We start from the raw sequence: 25,672 nt of genomic DNA, 5'->3' as shown, positions 1-25,672 counted from the left end.
ATCTGGGTGCTGGAGTGCTGGATGTGCTCATTGCTACTCGGATGTCATTATTCCTAGGCTCTCTCCACAGGCAGAGCTGGAATAAATGTATTTATGTGTACACACGCACACACACACAGATAAATTACCCTTACTCTTTTTTTACAATTGTACAGCACCCCATTGTGTGGCCAACTGTAGTTTATTCAGTTACTATTCAATGATTTGTTATTTAGATTATTTTCAATGCTTTTCAATTATAAGCAATGCATCAATGGATAATCTTGTGCATATGTATTTTCATATAATGGAAGTAGGGGTGTATCTTCAGGGTAAATTCCTGAATGTCAGATTGCTGAGTCAAAGGTAAATGCATATGTAGTTATGCTAGTTATTGCCAAATTCCCCTCCTTAATGGTTGTACCAATTTGCATGCCCATTAGCAATGTATGAGAGTCCCTGTTTCCCTACAGCCTTGCCATGAAAGTGTGCTATTTTTTTTTTAATTTTGCCAATCTTGATAGTAGAAGATGGCAAATCATTGTAGCCTTAATTGGTTGGCACTGCTCTCATAAGTGAGATTGAACGTCTTTTCATATGCTTAAGGGCCATTGTTATATCTTTTCTGCGAACTGTCTGTTCATGTTTTATGACCATTTTAATAAGATTTTGTGTCTCAAAAATAAAATTTAAATTTGTATTTTGAGGGTATATTCTAAATACCAGACACAGTTTTATGTGCTGAGGATATAACAATAAAATCACTTGCAAAATCACTTGCAAAAAGTTTACTCAGCATAATAGCATCTGAAATTGAAATACAAACAAGGTTTAAGTCTTTGGTTGATGATTGTGCTGCAAGGTTGAAATAACTGCAAAAGAAATCCAAAATCCTACAGATCCATTCACATCACCCAAACATATTTTAAGTAAAAATCCACTTATAACTTTTTATAGAAATGCCAAAAGAATATCAAGATGCTTAGCAGTTGCTTTGGGCAACAACATGTTAGAAGGTTAGCAGAATACAGAAGAGAAAACTTTCAAGAAAACTTGCAAATACTGTTTGAAAATAAGCAACATCACTTTTTAAAAAATTTTCTCATACAGTTATACATCTTCAGGATGATCCATTTAGCAGATGACTCTGGACAGACAGAAGGTTTCTCTCAATGTGTAACACACTGCAGTTTTCCACAATGGTGGCATCAAGCTTTTTATAACTTCTTCACCTTCACCTGCCTCTTCATCATCCCTCTTCTCATCATGTTGATCTGCAATGCAAAAATTATCTTCACCCTGACAAGCGTCCTTCATCAGGATCCCCACAGTATGTATTTCTTAGATTTGGTGTTAATTGGGGGTAGACAGCTTTTAACAGCAATACTCAAAGCACAGAAGCAGAGTGGCACTTACTATGCGCTAGATACTGTTCTAAGCAGTTTACGTATATTAATTAACTTTTAATATTCAGAATCAACCCATGAGGCAATACTTTTATTATCCCCAATTTAGAGATGAGGTAATTTAATACTCCCAATATTATAAATTTACAGCATGAAATTAAAAATGAAAGGACAGTTACTCCAATTACCCGATAGAAGCATTGGCAACTTGTTCCTGCTGGTCCATCACAAAGCTCTATCAAACACCTAATGTCTAGAATGTATCAAAGTACAACTCGTTAAATGGTAGCCAATAGACTTGTTAAAGTTAAGCATTTCTGTATCACATTCAAATCTCCTGTACCCACAAAATGTATCCACACACTATGCACATTTGTGTGTTGTGTGTGTGTGTTGAGTATGCGAACTTGAACGTGTAATTGACTATTTCATCTTTAACTTCACAGATGCAGTTGTGCCTTTTTGCTTTAAGAATCTGGTGCATTCTCAAATACTAAAATTTATGAATTTTTTAAATTTTATATTGTAGTATAGTTGATTAACAATGCTGTGTTAGTTTCAGATGTACAGCAAAGTGATTCAGTTATACAGATACATGTATCTATTCTTTTTCAAATTCTTTTCCCATTTAGGTTATTACAGAGTATGGAGCACAGTTCCCTGTGCTATATAGCAAGTCCTTGTTGGTTATCTTTTTTTTCTTTTAATTGGGGTATAGTTGCTTTACAATGTTGTGTTAATTTCTGCTGTACAGTGAAGTGAATCAGCGATATGTATACATATATCCTCTCTTTTTTGGATTTCCTTCCCATTTAGGATACCACAGAGCATTGAGTAGAATTCCCTGTGCTACACAGCAGGTTCTCATTAGTTATCTATTTTATACATATTAGTGTATATATGTCAATCCCAGTCTCCCAATTCATTTCACCTTGGTGTCCATACATTTCTTCTGTACAGCTGGGTCTCTATTTCTGCTTTGCAAATAGGTTCATCTGCACCATCTTTCTAGATTCCACATATATGCGTTAATATACAATAATTGTTTTTCTTTTTCTGACTTACTTCACTCTGTATGACAGTCTCTAGGTCCATCCACGTCTCTGCAAATGACCCAATTTCATTCCCTTTTATGGCTGAGTAATATTCCATTGTATATATATACTACATCTTCTTTATCCATTCATCTATTGATGGGCATTTAGGTTGCTTTCATGTCCTGGCTATTATAAATAGTGCTGCAATAAACATTGGGGTGCTTGTGTCTTTTTAAATTATGGCTTTCTCAGGGTATATGCCCAGTAGTGGGATTGCTGGGTCACATGGTAGTTCTATTTTTAGTTTTTAAGGAACCTCCACTGTTCTCCATAGTGGCTGTATCAATTTACATTCCCACCAATAGTGCAAGGGGGTTCCCTTTTCTCCACACCCTCTCCAGTACTTACTGTTTGTAGATTTTTTTGATGATGGCAATTCTGACCAATGTGAGGTGATACCTCATTGTAGTTTTGATTAGCATTTCTCTAATAATAAGTGATATTGAGCATCTTTTTCATGTGCCTCTTTGTCATCTGTATGTCTTCTTTGGAGAAATGTCTGTTTGGGTCTTCCTCTCATTTTTTGATTGGGTTGTTCGTTTTTTGATATTGAGCTGCATGAGCTGTTTGTATGTTTTGGAGATCAATCCCTTGTCAGTTGCTTCGTTTGCAAATATTTTCTCCCATTCTGAGGGCTGTCTTTTGGTCTTGTCTATGGTTTCCTTTGCTGGGCAAAAGCTTTTAAGTTTCATTAGGTCCCATTTGTATATTTTTGTGTTTATTTTCATTACTCTAGGAGGTGGGCCAAAAAAGATCTTGCTGTAATTTATGTCAAAGAGTGTTCTTCCTAATTTTCCTCTAAGAGTTTTATATTGTCCAGTCACATTTAGGTCTTTAATCCATTTTGAGTTTATTTTTGTGTATGGTGTTAGGGAATATCTATTTTAAATATAGCAGTGTGTACATGTCAATCCCAAACTCCCAATCTATCCCTTCCCCCTACCCTTCCACTATGATAACCATAAGGTTGTTCTCTAAGTTTGTGAGTCTGTTTCTATTTTGTAAATAACTTCAATTATTTCGGGTTTTTTTTAGAATCCACATATAAGTGATATCATATGATATTTGTCTTTCTCTGTCTGACTTACTTCACTTAGTATGATAATCTCCAGGTCCATCCATGTTGCTGCAAATGGCATTATTTTATTTTTTTAATGGCTAATATTCCATTGTACATATGTACTACATCTTCTTTATCCATTCATTTGTTAATGGACATTTAGGTAGCTTCCTTGTCTTGGCTATTGTAAACAGCACTGCAATGAATATTGGGGTGCATGTATCCTTTTGAACCCTGTTATTCTCTGGATATATGCCCAGGAGTGGGATTGCTGGATCATATGGTAGCTCTATTTTTAGTTTCTTAAGGAACCTCCACACTGTTCTCCATAGTGGCTATACCAATTTACATTCCCACTAACAGTGTAGAAGGGTTCCCTTTTCTCCACACCCTCTCCAGCATTTATTATTTGTAGACTGTTTGATGATGGCCATTCTGACTGGTGTGAGGTGATATCTCATTGTAGTTCTGATTTGCATTTCTCTAATAATTAGCCATGTTGAGCATCTTTTCATGTGCCTCACGGCCATCTGTATGTCTTCTTTGGAGAAATGTTTATTTAGGTATTCTGACCATTTTTTGAGGGGTCATTTGTTTTTTTGATGTTGAGCCACATGAGCTGCTTGTAAATTTTAGAGATTAATCCCTTGTCGGTTGCATCATCTGCAAATATTTTCTCCCATTCTGAGGGTTGTCTTTTCATTTTGTTTATGGTTTCCTTTGCTGTGCAAAAGCTCTTGAGTTATTTAGGTCCCATTTGTTTATTTTGTTTGTATTTACATTACTCTAGGAGATGAACTGAAAAAGATAATGCTGTGATTTATGTAAAAGAGTGTTCTGCCTATGTTTTCCTCTAGGAGTTTTATAGTATCTGGTCTTACATTTAGGTATGTAATCCATTTTGAGTTTATTTTTGTGTATAGTGTTAGAGAATGTTCTGAGTTCATTCTTTTACATGTGGCTGTCCAATTTTCCCAGCACCACTTATTGAAGAGACTATCTTTTCTCCACCGTACACTCTTGCCTCCTTTGTCATAGATTAACTGACCAAAGGTGTGTGGGTTTATTTTTGGCCTTTCTATACTGTTCCATTGATCTATATGTCTGTTTTTGTTCCAGTACCAGGTTTTGATTACTGTAGCTTTGTAGTATAGTCTGAAGTCAGGGAGCCTGACTCCTCCAGCTCTGTTTTTCTTTCTCAAGATTGCTTTGGTTATTCAGGGTATTTTTGTTTTCCATGCAAATTTAAAAGTTTTTTGTTCTAGTTCTGTGAAAAATGCCATTGGTAAATTGATAGGGATTGCACTGAATCTGTAGATTGCCTTGGGTAGTATAGTCATTTTGACAATACTGATTCTTCTAGTCCAAGAACACGGTATATCTGTCCATCTGTTTGTGTCATCTTTGATTCGTTTCAGCAGCATCTAATAGTTTTCAGAGTACAGTTTTTTTTTGCCTCTTTAGGTAGGTTTATTCCTAGGTATTTTATTCTTTTTTATGCTATGGTAAATGGGATTGTTTCTTTAATTTCTCTTTCTGAAATTTCATTGTTAGTTTATAGAAATGCAACAGATTTCCGTATATTAATTCTTTTTAACATCTTTATTAGAGTATAATTGCTTTACATTGGTGTGTTAGTTTCTGCTGTATAACAAAGTAAATCAGTTATACATATACATGTCTCCCCATATTTCCTCCCTCTTGCGTCTCCCTCCCACACTCCCTATCCCACCACTCTAGGTGGTCACAAAGCACCGAGCAGATATCCCTGTGCTATGCGGCTGCTTCCCACTAGCTATCTATTTTACGTTTGGTAGCGTATATATGTCCATGCCACTCTCTCACTTCGTCCAAGCTTACCCTTCCCACACCCCATGTCCTCAAGTCCATTCTCTACGTCTTCATCTTTATTCCTGTCTGCGCTTAGGTTCATCAGAATCATTTTTTTCTTAGATTCCATATATATCTGTTAGCATACGGTATTTGTTTTTCTCTTTCTGACTTACTTCACTCTGTATGACAGACTCTAGGTCCATCCACCTCACTACAAAAAACTCGATTTCATTTCTCCTTATGGCTGAGTAATATTCCATTGTATATATGTGCCACATCTTCTTTATCCATTCATCTGTCGATGGACACTTAGGTTGTATCCATATCCTGGCTATTGTAAATAGAGCTGTGATGAACACTGTGGTACATGACTCTTTTTGAATTACAGTTTTCTCAGGGTATATGCCCAGTAGTGGGATTGCTGGGTCACATGGTAGTTCTATTTTTAGTTTTTGAAGGAACCTCCATACTGTTCTCCATAGTGGCTGTATCAATTTACATTCCCACCAACAATGCAAGAGGTTTCCCTTTTCTCCACACCCTCTCCAGCATTTATTGTTTGTAGATTTTTTAATGATGGTCATTCTGACTGCTGTGAGGTGATACCTCATTGTAGTTTTGATTTACATTTCTCTAATGATTGGTGATGTTGAGCATCTTTTCATGTGTTTGTTGGCAATCTGTATATCTTCTTTGAGGAAATGTCTATTTAGGTCTTCTGCCCATTTTTGGATTGGGTTGTTTGTTTCATTGATATTGAGCTGCATGAGCTGCTTGTAAATTTTGGAGATTAATCCTTTGTCAGTTGCTTCATTTGTAAATATTTTCTCCCATTCTGAGGGCTGTCTTTAAGTATTGTTTATGGTTTCCTTTGCTGGGCAAAAGCTTTTAAGATTCATTAGGTCCCATTTGTTTATTTTTGTTTTTATTTCCATTACTCTAGGAGGTGGATCCGAAAAGATCTTCCTGTGATTTATGTCAAAGAGTGTTCTTCCTATGTTTTCCTCTAAGAGTTTTATAGTGTCCGGTCTTACATTTAGGTCTCTAATCCATTTTGAGTTTATTTTTGTGTATGGTGTTAGGGAGTGTTCTAATGTCATTCTTTTACATGTAGCTGTCCAGTTCTCCCAGCACCACTTATTGAAGAGACTGTCTTTTCTCCATTGTATATCCTTGTCTCCTTTGTCATAGATTAGTTGACCATAGGTGCATGGGTTTATCTCTGGGCTTTCTATCCTGTTCCATTGATCTATATTTCTGTTTTTGTGCCAGTACCATACTGTCTTGATTACTGTAGCTTTGTAGTAAAGTCTGAACTCAGGGAGTCTGATTCCTCCACCTCCGCTTTTTTCCCTCAAGACTGCTTTGGCTATTCGGGGTCTTCTGTGTCTCCATACAAATTGTGAAATTTTTTGTTCTCATTCTGTGAAAAATGCCAGTGGTAGTTTCATAGGGATGGCACTGAATCCGTAGATTGCTTTGGGTGTTATCAGCATTTTCACAATATTGATTCTTCCAATCCAAGAACATGGTATATCTCTCCATCTGTTGGTATCATCTTTAATTTCTTTCATCAGTGTCTTACAGTTTTCTGCATACAGGTCTTCTGTCTCCTTAGGTAGGTTTATTCCTAGGTATTTTATTATTTTTGTTGCAATAGTAAAGAGAAGTGTTTCCTTAATTTCTCTCTCAGATTTTTCATCATTAAAGTATAGGAATGCAAGATACTTCTGTGCATTAATTTTGTATCCTGCTACTTTACCAAGTTCATTGATTAGCTCTAGTAGTTTTCTGGTAGCATCTTTAGGATTCTCTATGTAAAGTATCATGTCATCTGCAAACAGTTACACCTTTACTTCTTTTCCGATTTGGATTCCTTTTATTTCTTTCTCTTCTCTGATTGCTGTGGCTAAAACTTCCAAAACTATGTTGAATAATAGTGGTGAGAGTGGACCATCTTGTTTTGTTCCTGATCTTAGAGGAAATGGTTTCAGTTTTTCACCATTGAGAATGATGTTGGCTGTGGGTTTTTCATATATGGCCTTTATTATGTAGAGGTAAGTACCCTCGATGCCTACTTTCTGGAGGGTTTTTATCATAAATGGGTGTTGAGAATTTTGTCAAAAGCTTTTTCTGCATCTACTGAGATGATCATATGGTTTTTCTCTTTCAATTTGTTAATATGGTATATCACATTGATTGATTTGCATATATTAAAGAATCCTTGCATTCCTGGGATAAACCCCACTTGATCATGGTGTATGATCCTTATAATGTGGTGTTGGATTCTGTTTGCTAGTATTTTGTTAAAGATTTTTGCTCTATGTTCATCAGGGATATTGGCCTATACTTTTCTTTCTTTGTGACATCTTTGTCTGGTTTTCGTTATCAGGGTGACGGAGGCCTTGTAAAATGAGTTTGGGAGTGTTCCTCCCTCTGCTATATTTTGGAAGAGTTTGAGAAGGATAGGTGTTAGCTCTTCTCTAAATGTTTGTAGAATTCTCCTGTGAAGCCATCTGGTCGTGGGCCTTTGTTTGGTACAAGATTTTTAATCACAGTCTCAATTTCCGGGCTTGTGATTGGTCTGTTTATATTTTCTATTTCTTTCTGTAGCAGTCTCGGAAGGTTGTGCTTTTCTAAGCATTTGTCCATTTCTTCCAGGTTGTCCATTTTATTGGCATATAGTTGCTTGTAGTAATCTCTCATGATCCTTTGTATTTCTGTAGTGTCAGTTGTTACTTCTCCTTTTTCATTTCTAATTCTATTGATTTGAGTCTTCTCCATTTTTTTCTTGATGAGTCTGGCTAATGGTTTATCAATTTTGTTTATCTTCTCAAAGAACCAGCTTTTAGTTTTATTGATCTTCGCTATCGTTTCCTTCATTTCTTTTTCATTTATTTCTGATCTGATCTTTATGATTTCTTTCCTTCTGCTAACTTTGGGGGTTTTTTTGTTCTTCGTTCTCTAATTGCTTTAGGTGTAAGCTTAGGTTGTTTATTTGAGATGTTTCCTGTTTCTTGAGGTAGGATTGTATTGCTATAAACTTTCCTCTTAGGACTGCTTTTGCTGCATCCCAGCGGTATTGGATCATCGTGTTTTCATTGTCATTTGTCTGTAGGTATTTTTTGATTTCCTCTTTGATTTCTTCAGTGATCTCTTGGTTATTTAGTAATGTATTATTTAGCCTCCATGTGTTTGTATTTTTTACAGATTTCTTCCTGTAATTGATATCTAGTCTCATAGCGTTGTGGTTGGAAAAGATACTTGATACAATTTCAGTTTTCTTAAATTTACCAAGGCTTTGTAACCCAAGATATGATCTATCCTGGAGAATGTTCCATGAGCACTTGATAAGAAAGTGTATTCTGTTGTTTTGGATGGAATGTCCTATAAATATCAATTAAGTCCCTCTTGTTTAATGTATCATTTAAAGCTTGTGCTTCCTTATTTATTTTCATTTTGGATGATGTGTCCATTGGTGAAAGTGGGGTGTAAAAGTCCCCTACTATGATTGTGTTACTGTCGATTTCCCCTTTTACGGCTGTTAGCATTTGGCTTATGTATTGAGGTGCTTCTATGTTGGGTGCATAAATATTTACAATTGTTATATCTTCTTCTTGGATCGATCCCTTGATCATTATGTAGTATCTTTCTTTGTCTTTTGTAATAGTTTTTATTTTCAAGTCTATTTTGTGGATATGAGAATTGCTACTCCAGCTTTCTTTTGATTTCCATTTGCATGGAATACCTTTTTCCATCCCCTCACTTTCAGTCTGTATGTGTCCCTAGGTCTGAAGTGGGTCTCTTGTAGTCAGTATATATATGGGTAATGTTTTTGTATCCATTCAGCCAGCCTATATCTTTTGGTTGGAGCATTTCATCCGTTTACATTTAAGGTAGTTATTGATACGTATGTTCCTATTGCCATTTTCTTAATTGTTTTGTGTTTGTTATTGTAGGTCTTTTCCCCCTCTTGTGTTTCCTCCCTAGAGAAGTTCCTTTAGCATTTGTTGTAAAGCTGGTTTGGTGGTGCTGTATTCTCTTAGCTTTTGCTTCTCTATAAAGGTTTTAATTTCTCCATCGAATCTGAATGAGATCCTTGCTGGGTAGAGTAATCTTGGTTGTAGGTTTTTCCCTTTCATCACTTTAAATATGTCCTGCCACTCCCTTCTGGCTTGCAGAGTTTCTGCTGAAAGATCAGCTGTTAACCTTATGGGGATTCCCTTGTATGTTATTTTTTTTTCCTTGCTGCTTTTCATATTTTTTCTTTGTATTTAATTTTTGATAGTCTGATTAATATGTGTCTTGCATGTTTCTCCTTGGATTTATCCTGTATGGGACTCTCTGCGCTTCCTGGACTTGATTGACTATTTCCTTTCCCATATTAGGGAAGTTTTCAACTATAATCTCTTCCAATATTTTCTCAGTCCTTTTCTCTTTCTCCTCTTCTAATGCGACCCCTATAATTCAAATGTTGGTGCATTTAATGTTGTCCCAGAGGGCTCTTAGACTGTCCTCAATTCTTTTCATTCTTGTTTCTTTATTCTGCTCTGCAGTAGTTATTTCCACTATTTTATCTTCCAGGTCACTTATCCATTCTTCTGCCTCAGTTATTCTGCTATTGATTCCTTCTAGAGAATTTTTTTTTAAATTTTATTTACTTATTTATTTATTTATGGCTGTGTTGGGTCTTCGTTTCTGTGTGAGGGCTTTCTCCAATTGCAGCAAGCGGGGGCCACTCTTCGCGGTGCGTGGGCCTCTCACTATCGCGGCCTCTCTTGCTGCGGAGCACAGGCTCCAGACGTGCAGGCTCAGTAATTGTGGCTCACAGGCCTAGTTGCTCCGCGGCATGTGGCATCCTCCCAGACCAGGGCTCAAACCTGTGTCCCCTGCATTGGCAGGCAGATTCTCAACCACTGCACCATCAGGGAAGCCCCTAGAGAATTTTTAATTTCATTTATTATGTTGCTCATCATTGTTTGTTTGCTCTTTAGTTCTTCTAGGTCCTTGTTAAACATTTCTTGTATTTTTTTCATTCTATTTCCAAGATTTTGCATCATCTTTACTATTATTACTCTGAACTCTTTTTCAGGTAGACTGCCTATTTCCTCTTCATTTGTTTGGTCTGGTGGGTTTTTACCTTTCTACTTCATCTGCTGCATATTTCTGTCTTCTCATTTTGCTTACCTTACTGTGTTTGGGGTATCCTTTTCGTGCGCTGCAGGTTCGTAGTTCCTGTTGTTTTTGGTGTCTGCCCCCAGTGGCTAAGGTTGGTTCAGTGGGTTGTGTAGGCTTCCTGGTGGAGGGGACTGGTGCCTGTGTTTTGGTGGATGAGGCTGGATCTTGTCTTTCTGGTGGGCAGAACCACGTCCGGTGGTGTGTTTTTGGGTGTCTGTGACCTTATTATGATTTTAGGCAGCCTCTCTGCTAATGGGTGGGGTTGTGTTCCTTTCCTGCTAGTTGTTTGGCATGGGGTGTCCAGCACTGTAGCTTGCTGGTTGTTGAGTGGAGCTGGGTCTTAGCATTGAGAAGGAGGTCTCTGGCAGAGCTTTCACCATTTGATATTACATGGAGCTGGGAAATGTCTGGAGGACCCATGTCCTGAACTCGGCTCTCCCACCTCAGAGGCACAGGCCTGATACCTGGCCAGAGCACCAAGACCCTGTCAGCCACACGCCTCATAAGAAATGGGAGAAAAGGAAGGAAGGAAGGAAGGAAGGAAGGAAGGAAAGAAGGAAGGAAGGAAGGAAGGAAGGAAAGGAGGGAGAAAAAATAAATAAAATAAAATAAAATTTTTTAAATTTAAAAAAATTATTAAAAATTTATAAAAAGACAGAAAGAAGAGAGCAACCAAACCAAAAAACAAATCCACCAATGATTACAAGCACTAAAAACTATACAAAAAATAATAATAATAACGGACAGACAGGACTGTAGGACAAATCGCAAAAGCAAAGCTATACAGACAAAATCACAAAGAAGCATACACATACACACCCACAAAAAGAGAAAAAGGAAAAAATATATATATCTATATATATTAAAAAAAGGAAGAGAGCAACCAAATCAATAAACAAATCTATCAATGATGATAAACTAAATACTAAACTAAGATAAACTTAAGACCAGAAACAAATTAGATGCAGAATGCAAACCCCAAGTCTACAGTTGCTCCTGAAGTCCACCGCCTCAATTTTGGGATGATTCGTTGTCTATTCAGGTATTCCAGAGATGCAGGGTACATCAAGTTGATTGTGGAGTTTTAATCTGCTGCTTCTGTGGCTGCTGGGAGAGATTTCCCTTTCTCTTCTTTGTTCGCACAGCTCCTGGGGTTCAGCTTTGGATTTGGCCCCGCCTCTGCACGTAGGTTGCCTGAGGGCGTCTGTTCTTTGCTCAGACAGGAGGGGGTTAGAGAAGCAGCTGATTAGGGGGCTCTGGCTCACTCAGGCTGGGGGGAGGGAGGGGTACAGAATGCGGGGCGAGCCTGCTGCAGCAGAGGCTGGCGTGATGGGCTTGACGTTGCACCAGCCTGAGGCACGCCGTGCGTTCTCCCAGGGAAGTTGTCCCTGGATCATGGGAACCTGGCAGTGGCAGGCTGCACAGGCTCCTGGGAGGGGAGGTGTGGATAGTGACCTGTGCTTGCACACAGGCTTCTTGGTGGCTGCAGCAGCAGCCTTAGCATTTCATGCCTGTCTCTGGTATCTGTGCTGATAGCCGCGGCTTGTGCCCGTCTCTGCAGCTCGTTTGGGCGGTGCTCTGAATCCCCTCTCCTCACGCAGCCGGAAACAATTGTCTCTTGCCTCTTAGGCAGCTCCAGACTTTGTCCCAGACTCCGTCCCGGCTAGCTGTGGCGCACTAGCCCCCTTCAGGCTGTGTTCACGCAGCCAACCCCAGTCCTCTCCTTGGGATCTGACCTCGGAAGCCGGAGCCTCAGCTCCCAGCCCCCACCCGCCCTGGCGGGTGAGCAGACAAGCCTCTCAGGCTGGTGAGTGTTGGTCGGCACCGATCCTCTGTGCGGGAATCTCTCCGCTTTGCCCTCCGCACCCTGTTGCTGCGCTCTCCTCCGTGGCTCCGAAGCTTCCCCCCCTCCACCCCCTGTCTCCACCAGTGAAGGGGCTTCCTAGTGTGTGGAAACTTTTCCTCCTTCACAGCTCCCTCCCAGAGGTGCAGGTCCTGTCCCTATTCTTTTTTCTCTGTTTTTTCTTTTTTCTTCTGCCCTACCCAGGTATGTGTGGAGTTTCTTGCCTTTTGGGAAGTCTGAGGTCTTCTGCCTGCATTCAGTAGGTGTTCTGCAGGAGTTGTTCCACATGTAGATATATTTCTGATGTATTTGTGATCTCCACGTCTTACTCCTCCACCATCTTGAAGGTCTCTGTGCATTAATTTTGTACCCTGCAACTTTACCAAATTAATTGACAAGTTCTCATAGTTTTCTGTTAGCATCTTTAGGTTTTTCTATGTATAGTATCATGTCATCTGCGAACAGTGACAGTTTTACTTCCTTTTTTCCAATGTGGATTCCCTTTATTTCTTTTTCTTCTCTGATTGCCATGGCTAGGACTTCCAAAAATATGTTGAAAAAAGTGGCAAGAGTGGACATCTTTGTTTTTTCTTGATCTTAGAGGAAATGTTTTCAGCTTTTCACCATTAAGCATGATGTTAGTTGTAGGTTTGTCATATATGGCCTTTATTATGTTGAGATATGTTCCCTCTATGCCGACTTTCTGGATAGTTTTTATCATAAAAGGGTGTTGAATTTTGTCAAAAGCTTTTTCTGCATGTATTGAGATGATCATATGGATTTTATTCTTCAATTTGTTGATACGATGTATCACACAGATTGATTTGCAGGTATTGAAAAATCCTTGCATCCCTGGGATAAATCACACTTGATCATCATGTGTGATCCTTTTAGTGTGTTATTGGATTCTGTTTGCTAGTATTTTGTTGAGGATTTTTGCGTCTATGCTCATCAGTGATATTGGCCTGTAATTTTCCTTTTTTGTGTGGTATCTTTGTCTGGTTTTGGTATCAGGGTGATGCTGGCCTCATAGAATGACTTTGGGAGTGTTTCTCCCTCTGAAATTTTTTGGAAGAGTTTCAGAAGGATGGGTGTTAGCTCTTCTCTAAATGTTTGATAGAATTTGCCTGTGAAGCCATCCAGTCCCAGACTTCTGTTTGTTGGGAGTTTTTTAATTACAGTTTCAATTTCAATACTTGTGATTGGTCTATTCATATTTTCTATTTCTTCCTGGTTCAGTCTTGGGAGATTGTACCTTTCTAAGAATTTGTCCATTTCTTCTAGGTGTTTATTTTATTGGCATATAGTTGCTTGTAGTAGTCTCTTAAGATCCTTTGTATTTCTGTGGTGTCCATTGTATAATAGCTTTCTCCTCTTCCATCTCTAATTTTATTGATTTGAGCCCTCTACCTCTTTTTCCTGATGAGTCTAGCTAAAGGTTTTTTGTTTATCTTTTCAAAGAACCAGTTTTTAGTGTCACTGGTCTTTTCTACTGTTTTCTTCATCTTTATTTCATTTATTTCTGTTCTGATCTTTATGATTTGTTTCCTTATACTAACTTTGGGTTTTGTTTGTTCTTCTTTCCCTAGTTGTTTAAGGTGTAAGGTTAGGTTGTTTATTTGAGATTTTTCTTATTTCCTGAGGTAAGATTGCATTGCTATAAACTTCCCTCTTAGAACTGCTTTTGCTGCCTCCCATAAGTTTTGAATCATCGTGCTTTCATTTTCATTTGTCTCTAGGAATTTTTTAATTTACTCTTTGATTTCTGCAGTGATCCATTGGTTGTTTAATAACATGTTGGTTAACCTCCAAGTGCTTGTGTTTTTTACAGTTTTATTTTTTCTTGTAGTCGATTTCTAATCTCATAGCATTGTGGTCGGAAAAGATGCTTGATATGATTTCAATTTTCTTTAATTTACCGAGGCTCACTTTTATCACATGTGATAAATTCTGGAGAATGTTCCATGTGCACTTGAGAAGAATATGTATTCTGCTGCTTTTGGATGGAAAGCTCTATAAATATCAATTAAGTGTATCTGGTCTAATGTGTCACTTAAGGCCTGTATTTCCTTATTGATTTTCTGTCTGGATGATCTGTCTATTGGTGAAAATGGGGTGTTATAGTCCTCCATTATTATTGTGTTACTGTCAGTTTCCCCTTTTATGGCTGTTAGTATTTGCCTTATATATTGAGGTGCTCCTACGTTGGGTGCATATATATTTACAATTGTTATATTTTCTTCTTGGATTGATCCCTTGATCATTACGTAGTGTTCTTCTTTGTCTCTTGTAACAGTCTTTATTTTAAAGTCTATTTTGTCTGATATGAGTATTGCTACTCCAGCTTTCTTTTGATTTCCATTTGCATGGAATACCTTTTTCCATCCCCTCACTTTCAGTCTGTATGTGTCCCTAGATCTGAAGTGGGTCTCCTATAGACAGCATATATATGGGTCTTGTTTTTGTATCCCTTCAGCCACTCTGTCTTTTTTGTTGGAGCATTTAATCCATTCATGTTTAAGGTAACTTTCGATATGTATGTTCTTATTGCCATTTTGTTAATTGTTTTGGATTTGTTTTTGTAGGTCTTTTCTTCCCTTCCTCTTTTGTTCACTTCTCTTATGATTTGATGACTAACTTTAGTGTTGTATTTGAATTCCTTTTTCTTTTTTATGTGTGTATCTACTGCAGATTTTCAATTTGCAGTTTCCATGAGCTTTTGATATAGCAGTCTATATATAAACAAGATTGTTTTAAGTTGCTGGTCTTTTAATTTCAAATGCACTTCCAATATCCTGCATTTGTGCTCTCCTCACGATTGCTGGGTTTGATATCATATTTGTGGGCAGATGATTTCCTACCTTTACTGTATGTATGCCTTTACTGGTGAGCTTTTCCATTCATAATTTTCTTTATTCTACTTGTGGCCTTTTCTTTTCTGCCGAGAGAAGTTCCTTTAGCATTGTTGCAAATCCAGTCTGGTGGTGCTGAATTCTCTTAGCTTTTGCTTGTCTGTGAAGCTTTGATTTCTCTGTTGAATCTGAATGAGAGCCTTGCTGGGTAGAGTATTCTTGGTTGTAGGTTCTTCCCTTTCATCACTTTAAATATATCATGCCACTCTCCTCTGGCCTGCAGAGTTTCTGCTGAAAAACCAGCTGATAACCTTATGTGGATTCCCCTGTATGTTATTTGTTGCTTTTCCCTTGTTGCTTTTAATATTTACTCTTTGTCTTTAATTTTTTGTCAATTTGATTACTATGTGTATCAGCTTATTCCTTCTTGGGCTTATCCTGCAACTCTGTGCTTCCTGGACTTGGGTGACTGTTTCCTTTCCCATGTTAGGGAAGTTTTCAGCTATTACCTCTTCAAATCTTTCTCAGGTCCTTTCTCTCTCTCTCTCTCCTCTCCTAATTTGAATGTTGGTGCATTGAATGTTGTCCCAGAGGTCTCTTAGACTGTCCTCATTTCTTTTCGTTCTTTTTTCTTTATTCTGATCTGTGGCAGTGATTTCCACCATTCTGTCTTCCAGCTCACTTATCCATTCTTCTGCCTTAGTTATTCTGCTATTGATTCCTTCTAGAGTATCTTTCTTTTTAGTTATTGTATTGTTCATCTCTGTTTCACTGTTCTTAGTTCTTTAGGTCTTTGTTAAACATTTTTTGTATCGTCTTGATCTGTGCCTCTATTCTTTTTCCAAGATCTTGGATCATCTTTACTACCATTACTCTGAATTCTTTTTCAGGTAGATTGCCTATCTTCACTTCACTTAATTGTTATTCTGAGGTTCCATCTTGATCCTTCATCTGGGACATATTCCTCTGCCATCTCATTTTGTCTAACTTTCTGTGATTGTGGTTTCTGTTCCACAGGCTGCAGGGTTGTAGTTCTTCTTGCTTCTGCTGTCTGTCCCCTGGTGGACGAAGCTGTCTAAGAGGCTTGTGCAGGCTTCCTGGTGGGAGGGACTGGTACCTGTCTGTTGGTGGGTGGAGCTGGGTCTTGTCCTTCTGGTGGGCAGGGCTGTGTCACGGGGTGTGTTTAGCAGGCAGCAGTGTGCTTGGGAAGACTTTAAGCAGCCTGTCTGTTGATGGGTGGGACTGTGTCCCTGCCCTACTGGTTGTTTGGCCTGAGGCATCCCAGCACTGGAGCCTACAGGCTGTTGGGTGGGGCCAGGTCTTGGTGAGAAAATGGCAGCCTCCAAGAGGGCTCATGCCAATGAGTACTCCCCAGAACTACCACCGCCACTGTCGTTGCTCCCACAGTGAGCCACAGCTACCACACATCTCCACAAGAGACCCTCCCCTACTAGCAGGTAATTCTGGCTCAGTCTCTTATGAGGTCACTGTTTTTTCCCCTGAGTCCTGGTGTGCACAAGACCCTGTGTGCACCCTCCAACAGTGGAGTTTCTGTTTCCCCCTAGCCTGTGGAATTCCTGTGATCAAACCCCTGGCCTTCAAAGCCAGACCCTCTGGGAGATCCTCTTTCCATTGCCTGACCCCCAGGCTGGGGAGCCATACACGGGGCTCAAAACTTTCACTCCTATGGGAGAACTTCTGTGGTATAATTACTTTCCAATTTGTGGGCTGCCAACCCAGCATGTATGGGATTTGTTTTTATCACGACTGAGCCCCTCCTACCGTCTCACTGAGTCTTCTTCTTTGTCTTTGGATGTAGGGTATCTTTTGGGGTAGGTTCCAGCATGTTTTGTTCAGCAGTTAGTTGTGATTTTGGTGTTTCTGTAAGAAGAGGTGAGCTCACATTCTTCTACTCCACCATCTTGTCCTCGTCCTTCAATGTCCTTAATGCCAACTAGGATTCTGACACCAGTTCCAATGCATGTGTTTCTTCCATGTGCCAAGCTTACATTGCCTCCCACAATGGCGATGGCACCTCCTGCGTGGCCAGTTGGGAAAGAAGGGGAATTTATAAATTTATAAAGTAAACATGGTTATGTTGGCATGACAACCAAAAGGCAGGGAATTCAACTCAGCTCAACCTCAGTCTGCCCTCTTAAATTTATATTTTAAGAATTTGAGTAGCCCCTTATTTCAAATCCATATTAGTTTGATGGAAAATTTATTTTAAGAGTACTACTATCTTTAATATTTTCTATTTATTATGTAACATAGTGGAAAACTTGAAATATAAACAAGCTTTTCAAACAAATTGTCATTATTAAAAATATTAGAAATTTGCTTCCATTATATTCATCAGGTTGAATTATGATTCTCTCTTCCTTTTTGTCTACTTTGGTTTTATAATAAAACTGGTTGTTAAAAGCCTTCTCTTTTCTCTATCTAAAAGAACTACAACTGAATCAATCCAAGAATAATATACCACAAGCTCGACTGAGGACCCTAAAGATGACAGTTGCATTTGCCACTTCATTTACTGTCTGCTGGACTCCCTACTATGTCCTTGGAATATGGTATTGGTTTGATCCTGAAATGGTAAACAGGGTGTCAGATCCAGTAAATCACTTCTTCTTTCTCTTTGCTTTTTTAAATCCATGCTTTGATCCACTTATATATGGATATTTCTCTCTGTAATTGTTAGACTACATAGGAAGTCACGTAAACATACACGTAAACTATGTAGGACAAGGTAATGAATTTCCCCTTTTGGGAATGATAAACACAAAGCATATTCCAGCACATTTACATACAAACAAAGCAGAGTTTCAGATTATGGTATTACATTTATTCCTTTGGAAATCACATTGTCAGAAACTCAATTACTAGGAAAATTTTTTTCAGGAAAAATAATTAAATATTTCCTCTTAACCATTAGCTTCTAAATTAATCTCTTCACTTTCTGAGCTCCTATAACACATTATATGGGTTTTTAAATCACTTTCTTCTTGTATAATATATAAATATTTAAAATAGCCATGGCCTAAGGCAAACAGATGCCAAAAAGTAACGCTGAGAAACACAGTCCTAACCTCAGCATGCCTTGGAGAGTTTTTCTCCAAAGGGGCTTAGCAGCAATTACAATCTTATGCTAAAACAATAAATACATAGAGCACAGAGATAGTATTTCCCCTGCCCATGTGATCAGTTTTCCCTTCTATGGTTTAAAAAAACCAAATGCAATGAATCATATTTTTTCCTTGGCTTCAAAAGCATTCTGATGTTTGGAGTATTCAGCAACCAACCCACCGTCCACTGCTCCAACCTGACAAGACTTATAAATAGTTCTCTTTCATCCCATTCTTCACTTGGTACAGGTTGTGAAGTGCCTCCATATAAAAGGGAGTTTCAGAGGGGCTCAGATTTGGACAGGGGGTTAGAACATTCCTCTTGGGCTGTGTAGTCTATGGAGTTTGTGGTAATTAAGTGTAGTAATAATAACACTGTTTTAAAATGCAATCATGAAAAGATATATACTGATTATGTTTTATAAATAACATACCTTTTCTTTTAATATCAGGGATTTTTTTCTATCTTCTGATCTTTCTAAATCCATAATCCACAAATCACTAAAAAAAAAAAAAATAAGAAATCAAGCAAATGCACAAGCAAAAAGTTATTTGATATGTAAAATTAACTCTGAAAACCTCAGTTTCACTGTATATAGGTCAAAGGAGACAGAAGGGTATTAGAAAAGGGAAAAGAAAAACTCTCTGTAAATGTATAACTAATACCTGCTGATGTTCACATTGAGTGGTATGGTTTCCAAAATATGTCAGCACAATACCTCTTTTAATTCAGGCCTGTTTCCACCCATTCCATGAAAAAGGGGACAGGATGAAAGGGTTCTATAATATCCATTAAATAAGAAAACCGTATAAGGGAATTAAAAGAAATTCAACCACTCTTTAACTTATTTTTTAAAAGAAATAGGTAAAATATTATTATATTCACATGAGGTATGTAGTGCCACACAAAAGATGAAATGTCATTTCCACACATTCCAGGCCTTGTGGAACTGTGGTAAGTAAACTACTAATTAAACTAATGGTAGGTCTTTCCTTTCCTTATTTTTCTCTTCTCATACTTTGTCTTTTAGTGTTGTAGTGTGTAGTAGTTATTTTTCCACATTCTAGGTTATTTTCCAATTCTGTCTCCATTGGTCCTATTTCTGTCACTATTGAACTCCTTCCTTCTACTCTTTCATTCATATCTTTTTACTAAACTCATACCTTTAATTAGCCAATCAATGCCCCAACTCTACAGTTGAATTGGGCTGAACTCAAATTTGTAATGTGCTAAAATGCTCAAAGTTAACTTTAAAGGTGTGTATACTGATACCAAGAATTTAAAGTTCCACTAGATGACACAGGAATATAGATAAGTCACAACAAAACCATTCTTCTCTACCATCTCTTTATCATACGTATTCTTATTCCCAAACTGATAACAATTCTTACATATGGATTTAAAGGCAAAAATATACAAGATACAATCTAAGGGCTTTGTTAGATATGTGTTTATTGAACATATGTCAGTTTGGCTTTTACACATTCAAGAAACTGCTCTACTTAGATACGCTCTCAGGCAATTTTTAATACATTAACTAAAGGGCTATTCAAAATCTTGATGCAGGTGTTTTTAAACTGTGGGCCATTCACAAAACTGTATTACAATGCAACTGCTTTACTTTTATTCCTATTTGTATTATTTTATGCATTTAAAAACATTATCCTGAGAAGGGTTTTTGGCCATCCCAGACTGCCAAAGGAGCCAATGTCACAAAAAAGGTTAGGAATTCCCAACTGATTCTGTACATTCACAAAGAAGTTTATTACAATAAAAATGTATCAGAATGTATTCACCTGATACATTTATATATATATTCATAATAATGTTAATATTGAAACTGTACTGGATTGTTTCAATTTGATCACTCACCATTTTCAACCTTAAAAACTCTCATAAGGCTCAACATGTAATGAAAAACTTGGCAGAAATAAGTATAGTATATAAATGTTGCGGTCTGTAAATTATAATGTGGATATGGATTTATACCAAAATTAATAGTGCAAAAGGTAAATGTGGCTTTTAAGTTAAAGATACATCACTCAATATAAAGTATTTCATATTTGGTATTACAGTCATTTACTCTATTTTCAGTCATAATAAAAGATGAGGATTCCTTGTAAAAAAGGATACATTCTGCAGAGTTAATCCAATATATCAGATAATTAAGATTCTATCTTGGATATCTCCTCTTCTATTTGGCATATAAAACTGGTTAAAAAATGGATTTCCTCTTGCTAAATTCAATTTAGTAATACATGACATGAACAAACAACAATGAATTAAGAGATTGTGCAAATTCAATTTCAGCCTACAAAACAGAGATATCATAGCTTAAAACAAACAAACCAAAAATGTTGGAGTACTACAAACATAATCTTCCCAGCAGCATAAATCAGTGTAAACGAGTTAGAAAAAAATTTTAAGTGCCCTGATCTCAGAACTTACTTGGTAGTCACAAAGAGATAATATTTATGAGCAGTTAAAATACATTTGAATTTCACCTATTTTACCTTTAGCCTAGTTTCAAATGTCGAACCAATTCTTGTTGTCTAATTACTATAAATTGTGTCCATAGGAGACTAAATAGAATAAGATTCAATTTAATTTCTAAGATTAATTGATTTAAATCTTCAATTTAATTCTTTTGGTTATTAAGTTTAAAAATTAGGTATAAAACAATAAGTCTAATTTTTAAAATTATATAATATACAAAGTGCATGAATAGGAAAAATAGAATATGTGCAAAAAGTGTTGATATAGTTATCTCTGAATGATTTTTTTAATTTCTTGTGAATACCTGTATCCCAAATTTCCAGAATGAACATATATTGCTTTTCTGAGAGAAAAAGGTACAATAAATATTATATGTGTGTTTGTATGACTTTTGTGCTGTTTCTGTTAGAGTGCTTTCTGCTGTAAGCAATAGAAATGTCAGACTAGACGTGGCATGTTTTCATTTCACGTTACAGGAAGTCCAGAAGAAAGCATGCAGAGTTGGTTAGTTCAGAGCTTTGAGTCATTTTCTCTGCTTCCTCTAGGCTTTCGTGATCAGAAACTACTTGTCACCAACTAGAAGTCTCAAAGGCATAAAGAAAGGGTGGCTTCTCACCATACATCTCTCTTTCCCAGAACCCTCAGCACTTCCTCTTAGATTGGCTAGAACTGGAGCACATGACCACCTCTAAACTATCACTAGCAAAGGAGAAAGGGATTACCCGAAACACCTTAAGGGTATGTTTTATCTTATGGAGAGCAGCACTCAATTTCCCTGAACATTTAGTCACCTGATAACTTTAAAAAAATATTTAGTTCTTTTTTTCTTCTCTCTTTTTTTTTCTTTTTTTGTGAGAGCAAGAGGGGAATGTTTTGGGGATCAGAAGACAGAAGTACCTGCTACAATCACCAATTACCTTCTCAAAATAAAATCAGGACTATGTATATCACAAAATTTAAATAGCACACAATTTAAACACAAAGAATAAAGGTTAAATATAGTCTTGGTACATTGTAATTACACAATAAATGTAGCCCTAAGGGAAAAGAACAAACTTTATTGTTTTTCACAATCTAAATCCAAACATTTAAACTTCTGTGGTTGGAATCTTCAACTGACGCATAGAGGGTAACTTCCACCCAATTATTGACTTTCTTTTATAACTAGTCCATTGGATAAGAAATTTGCATAAGTTTTAAAAATTCTAACTATCACTTCAGATCAAGAGAATAATTGTCAAATAAATTAATAATTTAAAAATGTGATCAAAACTAAAAAAATAAAAAAAAAATTAAAAAAAAAAATGTGGCAACCTGAAGTGGATTTCCCATGAAGCTAATGAAACTTAATTTCAAAGCTCCTCATTTAGCCCCCTCATGAGCCCTGGAAAAGAAGTCTTCCCGTGGGTACATGTTTTTATAAAATTCATAAAAATAAGATATTATAATTGCAATAATTAAGACTATCTCTTTTCACTTTTACTTCCCCTCTGTCACACTCATCCCTCAGATGAGGTGGTGTTGGAATGGCCATGGGTAGCTTTGGGATCCAGCCAAGGGGAACTTGAATTAGGTATATATTTACATTGAATCTAGAGGGATATTTTGTGGTTCTTGGTCACTTTCATGTGTAGTTAAGTCACTGCTAACCATCACAGTAAGCATCTAGGCATAGTACTAGATAAAATATTGTTACCCCCATACTGACTTACCTGGCATAGTGACAGGAAAGTGTAGGGCCAGAGGTCATATCATAATATGGAGGTGTCTCCATATCATGTATCCATATCCATATGGAGTATGGCACCAGAACTATTTGAGTAGTGGAGGAAAAGTAGGGTATAAAACGTACAGAAACTGGTCTACAGAAATTATTTCATTCCTTAGCATGTCCACCCTAAAGTGATTCCCAATAAATCACACCCCTGTATAAGCTACTCTTGCTTCCAACCATGCTTTACCTATGGAAAAGGTAATGGGATATCATTTCTTTGATTAAGCTATAAGGTAAAGATGATAGGATGTTCCTCCCATGACTATTGTTACATTATATATGATTATCTTAGCTGAGCCCGAAATTCTCCTGCTGCCCTTGAAGAAGCAAACAGCTACGCTGTGAACTACTTTTGCAGAGAGTACGTGGCAGGGAATTGTGGGCAGCCTCTAGGACCTGAGGGTAGCCTCTGGTGGACAGCCAATGAGAAGCTGGGACCCTCAGTCATACAGTTGCAAGGAAACGAATTCTGCCAACAACCTGATAGCCTGCAAGTGGATTTGTCCTTAGTCAAGCCTACAGAGAAGAGCACAGCCTGGCCAACATCTTGATTACAGCCTGCTGACACCCGAAACAGAAGACCCAGTCTCATGCCTGGACTCCACACCCACAGAAACTGTGAGATAAATGTGTGTCGTTTCAAGTCACTATGCTTGTGGTAATTTATTATGCAACAATGGAAAACTAATATACTTAGCATGTAAAATTGTAAGAAAAAGATTGGGTCCTCATCAAATCCTAGTTAAAACAGAAATTCTCTCCTTTCAGAAATATACTCAACAATGCAGCATATACAATTATAAATGCCTACATTATTTTTTCTTTTTGACTGGAAATGTAAAATTTATCAGAATTCCTGTGTTTGTAGGGTACAAAACTGTAGCAGTACTAAAGCCAGTGAGTACATCTGTTTCATGCATCTCAATGTATGCGATTAAATGTTAGGATGTCATTACTTACAAAGAATTTTGAAATTGAAAGAAAAAATTTAAAACTATCAATATATAAAACATTATATTATAAAACATTGTTATACTAAGACATAATTAGGGAGTATGCAGCCAAAATAATTTAGGGGAAAAAGTAGAGTTATGTCAAGCAGTTAATACTTAAAATTATTACTTTTTTTTTTTTTTAGATTTTGTGATGTTTGTAAAAACTTCAGGCCCCAGAAAACATGAATCCTTCTGATAGGAACTAAGCCCCTGCATTATTTCTAAGACCACTTCCCACTTTCCAAACTTATACACTAGTTCTGGTAAAAGGATTCAAATCTTATTTTCTTGCCAAATTCACTATCCCAGTGATCTCTTCAGAAAGCTAGACTTGCTAGAATGGGGTCCTGCCTTATTCTTACCATTCTAATGCCTCCTCTCCATTAGAATGGGACTGAAGTCTGCTCCTAAACCAACTTTAACTAAGGAGAACATGCTATTTTATTTCAGGCATCTCTGCTGCAAACTATATACTGGTCTGTGTACCAAAATCTCTAATGCTCCCTACTTTTATAGATTTTTAATTACTATGCTCCACCCACCTGATAGGATGTACCTTGCTGCACTCTCATCCACTGCTTTCTCTATTACAGTTGATCTCCAGAACTAGTAATTATCTATCACTAAACATGCTGGATGTGTTCTACTTTCTAGGATGCACTTACCATATTCACTGATAGCTGGTTCCTCTACAACAATTGCTTGCCCTGATAGATGTAGTTCCCAGGAATACCTTCACAAGGTCTCCAAGTCCATTGCAGATAACAATCCCATGACAAGCTATTTGACAAAACGCAACCACTATCAGTATAGCACTGTCAAATTCAATAGAAAACAGATCCCAAAGAAATAGAAATGCAGAAGCTGGCAAAGATTTATCAGAGGAGCGCTCTCTCAACTTCCCACTATTAAACCTTCCTAAACTATATCCTGTTCTCTGTGTTCTCCTACTACAATGGAAGACTTGTCCCTGCTCCTCTTAAAAGCCAATTCCTCCCCTTGTGTTGTGGATACCATTCTCTCTCACCTTTCAAGGACATCACTTCTTCAGATATCCCCTTGTCCTCCTACACCATCAATCTCCCCCTTTCTACTAAATCATTCCCACTGCTGTATGAAAATGCTTTTTATCTTGCATCTTAAAAAAAAATCTCGGCTATATATTCAATTTCAGCTTCACCTCCCACAATCCATTTCTCTACTCTCCCTCCCAGAAAACTTCTCAAGAGTTGTCCACACCTGATAACTCCTCTTCCTGACTTCCCTTTTAATCCTCAACACCTGTCACCTTGTAGTCTGTCCTTACTACTCCAGTGAAATTCTAGTAAAGGTCACCAAAGATCACCCTACTATGAAAACTAATGGTGATTTCTCTGTTCTTGACTTACTGTAATTTTCATCAACATTCAAACAATTGTTCATTCTCTCTGTAAGGAGCTCAGGTGAAGGAGGACTGGGCCATATCTTGGAGAATACTGGAGTGGCAGGAGTTGAAAGAGAAAGCTTAACTTGGGAGAGACTACAAGACAAAGAGGTGGGTTGGGAAATTGTCAAGCACCAGGGAGCCACATGGAAGCTTAATTGATGTCTGAAGGCCATCCCTCCCTCTTCAAGTGAGTAAATAATTATGCCGTCACAGAGGAGCCCCATTGCTGTTTTTCTTATCACTATCTGGTGAATGGCCTTCCATTTTCAGATATCAGCACAATATCCCTTGGCCATTCATGAAAACAGTCATCATCCTAAAACAAGGCTGAGCCCCCATCTGAATAACTATTCTGGGTAGAAATCCAATTTGCATCAGTCTAGTATATTTTTAATTCCACTGAAAAGAGGGGGTGGTAATTCCTTAACAAATTAAGAACAAAGCCCAGCATCAATACTTGAGTGGAACTGGACAGTGATGAATTCCTATACCAATTTGCTTCCCACTTGAGACACTCCTCTTAGCTCTGTGAAACCATCCCCTCCCAGTTTTTCTCCTATCTCACTAGGAGTTCTTTCTCAGTTTCATTTTTTTCCTCCTTCTATTC

The 25,672-nt window shown here is 37.5% G+C and overlaps 1 protein-coding gene and 1 long non-coding RNA gene across 3 annotated transcripts in view; one reads left to right on the top strand and one right to left on the bottom strand.

Moving 5' to 3' along the window:
• Positions 1 to 17,942, top strand: part of GNRHR (gonadotropin releasing hormone receptor) — a 30,570-nt gene extending 12,628 nt beyond the window's left edge. The window contains exons 2-3 of one of the 2 annotated variants that reach the window (XM_061191429.1): positions 1,090 to 1,309; positions 17,698 to 17,942. In XM_061191429.1, coding sequence (XP_061047412.1) covers positions 1,090 to 1,309; positions 17,698 to 17,942 — 465 coding nt within the window. The remainder of the gene's footprint in view (positions 1 to 1,089; positions 1,310 to 17,697) is intronic. The other variant, XM_061191430.1, reaches the window with a different exon arrangement.
• The window catches only part of LOC133092193 (uncharacterized), a 32,991-nt gene continuing 8,379 nt past the window's right edge, over positions 1,061 to 25,672 (bottom strand). Inside the window, exons 2-4 of the long non-coding RNA XR_009701033.1 lie at positions 18,808 to 18,874; positions 17,031 to 17,286; positions 1,061 to 1,253 (exon numbers count right to left, since the gene is read on the bottom strand). This is a non-coding gene — a long non-coding RNA (uncharacterized LOC133092193). The remainder of the gene's footprint in view (positions 1,254 to 17,030; positions 17,287 to 18,807; positions 18,875 to 25,672) is intronic.

The sequence above is a fragment of the Eubalaena glacialis genome, chromosome 5 (assembly GCF_028564815.1).
Source record: "Eubalaena glacialis isolate mEubGla1 chromosome 5, mEubGla1.1.hap2.+ XY, whole genome shotgun sequence".
NCBI lineage: Eukaryota > Metazoa > Chordata > Mammalia > Artiodactyla > Balaenidae > Eubalaena > Eubalaena glacialis.
This window is presented reverse-complemented; position numbering and strand designations above follow the sequence as displayed.